The following is a 7,210-nucleotide window of genomic DNA, read 5'->3' as shown; positions in this document are numbered from 1 at the left end:
GCCGGCACCCCCACCTGGCAACGTGCACCAACTCCAAATCCCCGTAACATGCCCGCCGGCACCCCCACCTGATAACGTGCACCGCCAGCACCCCCACCTGATAACGTGCACAAAATCCCCTGTGACGTGCACCCCAAGCCACCCCTGTTGTCCTCCACACCCATCCTCCTCCACAGTGCACACTGCCCCCACTCCTATCCTCCTCCATAGTGCACACTGCCCCCACTCCCATCCTCCTCCATAGTGCACACTGCCCCCACTCCGATCCTCCTCCATAGTGCACACTGCCCCCACTCCCATCCTCCTCCATAGTGCACACTGCCCCCACACCCATCCTCCTCCATAGTGCACACTGGCAGTTCCTGCACACGTGGCACTTTATCCGTCCGTTCTATGACGTGCAGCAACACACAGGAAGCAGCATGGAGTGCTGAGTCGGCCATGTACAGCGAGGAGGAGAGCGACCTGAATGATGTGTTGCCTCAGGATGTGGGGTCCCTCTTCTCGGACACATACACGGAGGAAAGCCGCTATGAGTTCTGCGGTCACCGGCTGCTCATCACTCAGCACTACGGGTGTCACCTGGGGGTGGCGGCTCCGGTGTGGGACGCTGTGAGTACCGGGAGGGGAGACAGGCACAGTCCACCTTGTATACACATTCATCACACCCACTTCTGATTATAATTGGAGGCTGTAGAGCATTCCACCTCCGATAATAACAATACACATCTGCATTGGAGACTGCAGAACATTCCACCTCCGATAATAACAATACACATCTGCATGGGAGGCTGCAGAGCATTCCACCTCCGATAATAACAATACACATAAGCATTGGAGGCTGCAAAGCATTGCAACCGTGGTGCTCAGGCCTCCTAGTTTACACCCCAGCCCCAGGTCACAGACTTTGCATCTACAGATACCTGGAAATGAATGACACAACAAATACAAACCAGAAGTGAAGGCTGTAGGGAGAAGCACCCCACGATTCAGGTAAGTGGCGGTGGTTTGAGGAATTGGGAGTGTGATTAGGTTTGATGTTACACCCTAAATATGCATAGAACATGAAGCATGGAGGAATCCTGACCTTCTCTCTGTTTGTCCTGTTGACCATTATCACCAAGACTTAAAGGAGAACTATGGGGTAAGTGTTTTTCCCCATAGTTCTCCTAAAGGTCACAGGAGGACATATACTAACATCCTCCCGTGACCCAAAGCTCAGTATATCGCGAGCTACAGCTCACTGTATACTGAAACCGCCGCAGCTAGGACGGATCCCGACATTACTATTACCGACATTACTGTCTAGAACCACCCAGCTGCGTTAGGGCTTTTCCCCATAGTTCTCCTAAGGGTAACGGGAGGACACAAACTAGCGTCCTCCCGTCACCCAAAGCTCAGTATACCGCGAGCTTCAGCTCGCGGTATACTGAGACGCCGCAGCTGAAACGGATCCCGACAATTATGTCTGGATCCACCCAGCTGCGTGAGTGACAGCTGGCTCTGCCTATCTAGAGGCAGAGCCAGCTGTACCCGCCCCCCGTCAGTTCCTCCAGTCAGCGCTGGAGGATCTGAAAGAGGAGGGGGTATCCCCTGCGGGGAGCGGTGACTGACAGTCAGGGCTCTCTGCAGGGAAATGATGGGAAAGTGAGTGATCGAGCGCCGATATGTGTTCGCTCACTTCCCGATCTATTGAGCCGACCTGTGACAGTCTCATTGTCACAGGTCGGCTTGAACTATGAGGTTGAGTGAAAATCACTCGCCTCATAGTTCTCCTTTTAAAGTAGAAGAAAAGGCTCCCCAATATCTTAATTCATGACTCTCCTCTGCTCTGACCCTCTCTGCCTATATTATGTAATATGTTGGGGGGAATTTACGAAAGCCGGAGCAGACAGAATCTGGAACAGTTGCCCATAGTAACCAATCGCTTCTCTCTTCAGTATGTTCAGTTAAGCTTTGAGAATGAAAGAGAGAAGCTCATTGGTTGGCATGCACAGCTGCTCCTGTTTTGATAAATTCCCCCTAATGCTTTGCTAATACTGTTTATTATAGGGATGCACCGATACTAGTATCAGTGCCAATACCGAGTATTTGGACGAGTACTCGTGCTTCCCCAATGCTCCCGATACGTGCCACCTGGCTTCCTGATTGGTGGTGAAGCCAGTGTTCTTTCCATAGAACATCGGCTTCCCAGGCAATCAGAAGCTGGATGGTGTTCGGTATCGGCGAGTACTGGAAATAAATATTGGAACTAGTTCTTGATACCAAAACCCCGGTATCAGCGCATTTGCGTTGGGGTCACAAGAGTGTAAAGTTCTGATGCTTCTCTGTACTGTGGAGTGTCTGACAAAGGTGCAGAATCGGCTGTAGCTGTGACGTCATCCCACCGGTATCCATAGCTCCCCGGGTTGCCAGGAGATGAATTACTGCCCACCAGCCACAGACAGAGGGACGGGCTGGAGCTTTGCCCAGAAGAGATGTACAAAAAATTCAGAAAGTGACTTATTAGAGACGTAGGCAGAGAGGATCAGAGCATAATTACACACGTAAATGATTGGGTAGCCTTTTCTTCCCTGTCACTTATAAAAGAAGTCCATCTATAGCATCAGTGGGCAAACTCCAGCTGTGGTGAAACTACAAAACCTATCATGCATCTTTCTCTGGGAATGCCTCCCAGTGGGAGAATCTTGCAATGCCTTGTGGGATTTGTAGCTCCACAGCAGCTGGAAGGTCAGAGTTTGCCCGCCCCGATCTATAGTTACTTTTTTGGCAGAACATGTCTCAACCCCAACTGCTTCATTGCTCCCTGGCTGCTGCAGGCATTCCACACTTCCGGGTGTGTACATACCTGCTCGTACGTCACTACAGGTTGTATGGGCCGACCAGGGGAACAGGTACTCGAAGCAGTGACGTTTCAAGGCATGGGCCTCCGGAAAGGTAAGTATAGATGGGCTTATTTTACAGGGCTGGCCTTTTTTAAGTGGCAGGGTCACTTTATGTCCTGGTGACAATGGTCTCCCCCGCAGGATCACAAGCAGCAAAAAAATGCGGCGGTGTTGCTGATACTCCTACACTCTGCTCAAAACAAAAAATAGGTGCTTTAAATGCAACGATACCGGTATTTTGGTACCGAGTACCGATATATTTTTTTGGCACTTGCCGATACCAAATACCGAGTACCCATTCCCATTCAGGAAGCCAGGCGGTGTGTAATGACTCGCCACCTGGCTTCCTGATTAGCCGGCAGCGTGTAAGGACTCGCCACCCGGCTTCCCGATTAACAAGGAAGCTGTCCCAAGCATGGCGCCGGCTTGCTGGCCAATCATGGAAGCCGGGCGCCGCATATGGCGCGGCGTCCTGATTGCCTGGGAAGCCGGCTCCATGCTCCCTCGTCATGACATGACGACGGTGCGTGAAGCCGGCATCCCGGACAATCAGAAAGCCGGGCGCTGCATCATTACACGCTGCCCGGCTTCCTGATTGGCCGGAAGTCGGCTCCATGTTCTCTCGTCACAAGTGGCGCTGGCCGGCTTCCTGGCACAGGAAGTATCGGGCTTGGCATCGGAGCATTTGGGCAAATACACTTTAACTGCGTGCTGATTGATGTGCTGTGGCTTAGAAATAGCATGGTTGTTTCAGTCCTGTGTTACTCTCTAGTTGTTAGTAAGGCATTGTATTAATTTCTGCTGATTTTATATTCCAGGCTCTGAATTTGTGCTCTTACTTTGAAAAGCAGAAAGTGAACTTCAAAGGAAAGAATATTATCGAGCTGGGTGCTGGAACGGGGATTGTGGGGATTCTGCTATCTTTACTAGGTATGTCAGCGAGAGACGCATTGCTTAGTGGTTACTGTCTGACCCACGTATATCAAATAAAATCTGCTATACTCATAAACCTTCAGTCTGTGACGACTGGAAACACATTTCAAATGTGTTTCCAGTTCTGTTTATAAATCCGTTATTAAAACCAAAACTAGAGTGGGGAAGGGTTAGGCTTTTATTGCTGTCTGGGACCCCACTGAAGGGATTTCCTATAACTTCCTGTCCTAGTTACAAGGGGTCACAGGGGCAGGGAGTGATGGGAATTTGTCAAATCAGGACAAAGACTGCAACGAGTAGAGTAGTAGCGTGGGGAGGGCTTTCTTCTCTCTGTGCCTTCCTGTCATGGTGACCCTAGAAAACATAACAGCAGTTCTTACCCGGCTTTGTTCTAACCAAAACTGTACAAAACAATATCTGTCTGGAATTGGGATGTGTACTTTTCTATATCTTCTTAGGATAGAATAATATTGGTTTTGAAAAAGTGAAATGTTATTCTCAAAGTGGTGTCTGCCTTAAAGGGTAATTCCACTTTTCCAGGCGAATTTGGGGAACATGGAATTACCTCCACCAATCACCTGACCACGCTGACCAATGAGAAGTGCTCACCATTTGTGAACGGAATGTAAAATACTGAGCAGCATGGGGTGGGGCAGATGTAGAGCCAATGCTCTCTAAGAATTATAACTGGCATCTAACTTTTGGGGTTTACTTTTGTTGCTGTTAGGGATGCACCGATACTAGTATCAGTGCCGATGCCGAGTATTTGGGCGAGCACTCGTACTTGCCCAAATGCTCCGATGCCTAGCCCAATACTCCCAGTATCAGGAAGCCGTTAGAGCGTCATTACACGCTGTCCAGCTTCCTGATTGGCCGGCAAGCCGGCTCCACGCTCTCTCGTCACTTGTGTAATGATGCGCTGCCTGGCTTCCTGATTGGTCGAAGCTGGACAATCAGGAAGCAAGGCTCCGTGTAATGACGCGGCGCCCGGCTTTCTGATTGGTCGGGAACCCAGCTTCATGTTCCCTCGTCACCTCATGACACAGCGCCTGGCTTCCTGATTGGCCAGAAAGCCGGCTCCATGCTTTCTCATCACCTAGTGACGAGAAGCATGGGGACGGCTTCCCTGCTGATCAGGAAGCCATGCGGCGGGTCTTTACATCCCGCCTGGCTTCCTTAATGGGACAACTGGTATCGGTGCATCCCCAGTTGCTGTAAATGGTCACCAAGACAAATAGAAGGGTGAAGCTCCACGCTGGGGAAAAAGCTGTAAACACTTGACAATGACTAACCCTCTCCTACCCTATACAATTTAACATTTTTATTTTTGTCTGGGTATTTAGCTGTTTCCCGAGAATCAAGAGTTCCGCTTTAAGACATGTTCTATACAAACCAGCTTGTAAAATGTATGTTTTGTGGCTTGTGATGTATTATGTGTATTTTTCATTCCCTGCCATTACTTTTGGTGAAACAAGGTTTGCTGCTGTTAGCATTAATCCATATAGACAGTACATGCTAAGACTGGATTGCCTAGATAAGCAGGTCCCACACCTCTCTGCATGAATCAATGTCATGCCTGTGGTACATCTGAAAGCGGGTATGCACATGTCTGAAACACTGCAAGGTCATTGAAGCCACCACTGCCCAGCCAACACTAAGCGTGCAGTTTTGGGTGAAGTAATTGTCAAGGTGTACAGGAACAGAATTCTCAGGCCTTATTGAATGTCAAGTCTCCAATATAGGGATATGCATGACTAAAGTCTGCTGCAAATAGAACTTATATAAAGCCTACATAACTCAGTGCATTAAAAACAAGTCCCCAATGACTTTTATTAGTAGCGTTCTGCAGCATAGCTACACAAGCCTAGTACAAGTTCAGACATAAGACACCCGAGTGCTATTGCATTTTCTGTTCTCTACAATCTTCTGGTGGGCGGATAAGAAATTTAAGAGGCACTTAGCTAAAGATACATCTTGTCTTTTCGGTTTTCGTTTCCTTAGTTCCACTCTGTAAAAGCTTAAACAGGCCTCTTCTTGTTTGGTAGGAGTAATGGGGCCCATTAACATTATCCATCTGGTGCAGGGAAGGTTCTTCCAAGCATTGTGTGGCTCCTCACATGAACAGAGGAGATGTGAAATGGAATTGCTTAGAATAGCGTAGATACATATTACACCCACATAGGGTTACAGCAAATTAGATGTTCCTTGTGAGTGCTTTGGTGGTAGAAGCATGAGATCTTGTGGATTTATTGCTCATTAATGACTGGAGTCTGATATTAAGAGCCGTTTGCTGCCTCCAAGAGGCTGTTGGGCAGAGTTGTTGTGTTTTCAATCAGCAATTATTTTCTAAATGGAGAGGTTGTATCAGGTCAGACATTTGGCAGACAGTACTGAAGCTTTTAGCAGGTCTGTCTGTGTTAATTGATTTAAAGTTAGTGTATAATAGTAAACAAGTTGTTGATGTGATCTTCGGATCTTCGTTTTATTGCTAAAGGCAGACAGTTTAAATTCTACCTAATCATTTTCTTTGTGTGTGTTACAATAGCCAGAATAAACCTAAAGCCCATCTCCGAGCAAAACTTACACCCCCTGTCACCCCTCCAGCAATTTTTTTGCCTTCTGAAGCATCTTGTACCTGCCTAAATCCACCAGTCATGTCCCTTTGTTTCCGGGTGTGGAGGAATAGCATGATCTACACTGCGCTTGCGCTAACAAAAATACGGCAAATCAATTACCGCATTTCGTCCAGGTGCTTTTCGTTAAAAGTGCCCATACACCTTACCATTATCGGACGAAACTTTTTGTCCGATGATCGAATAGTCGTCCGATTTTCGTACGGCAGCCCCATCCTGCCCCGATGATCGCAAGATTCATTTAGCCGTAATTAACGAAAAGCACCTGGACGAAATGTGGTAATTGATTTGCCGTATTTTCGTTAGCGCAAGCGCAGTGTTGATCATTTGACTTTTGACGGACGAAAACGCCAGCAACCTTACGACAATCGGACGATCTAGCAAAGTTTTCAAACATGCTTGACCGTCAAAAGTCGTACGATTGTACAGTACTGTCGGTCGGACACTGCAATGCACACATACGATTATCGGCCGAAAAGTCGATCGCATCCGAAAATCGTACGATAATCGTAAGGTGTATGGGCACCAGGAACTCTGGCAATTGCCTATGTACGCAGCCTAGGGCGCATTTTGGCTTTCTCAGGCATGCTTTAGAATTTTCCCTCAGTCATAGCTTTCCATGGTGCACGCAAGCCGTCCAACAGTGCCAAGAAAATTAATGACACTAATCCAGGGAGGGTGGGATCCATTCACAAAAGGATGGAATTTCGCCTCTGTCCAGTCCTACTCTGCCCTCTGCCATGCTGCTTTAGCTGTGGC

The 7,210-nt window shown here is 48.2% G+C and overlaps 1 protein-coding gene across 1 annotated transcript in view; it reads left to right on the top strand.

Moving 5' to 3' along the window:
* The first annotated feature begins 417 nt into the window (after positions 1–417).
* METTL21B (methyltransferase like 21B) overlaps positions 418–7,210 on the top strand; it is a 7,767-nt gene continuing 974 nt past the window's right edge. Inside the window, exons 1-2 of the mRNA XM_018562118.1 lie at positions 418–612; positions 3,704–3,815. Coding sequence (XP_018417620.1) covers positions 442–612; positions 3,704–3,815 — 283 coding nt within the window. The 5' untranslated portion in view covers positions 418–441. The remainder of the gene's footprint in view (positions 613–3,703; positions 3,816–7,210) is intronic.

This window comes from Nanorana parkeri, unplaced genomic scaffold (genome assembly GCF_000935625.1).
Source record: "Nanorana parkeri isolate BGI_ZX_2015 unplaced genomic scaffold, ASM93562v1 scaffold561, whole genome shotgun sequence".
In the NCBI taxonomy this organism is placed as follows: Eukaryota; Metazoa; Chordata; class Amphibia; order Anura; family Dicroglossidae; genus Nanorana; species Nanorana parkeri.
The sequence above is the reverse complement of the archived record's forward strand: the minus strand, read 5'-3'. Positions and strand labels throughout refer to the sequence as shown.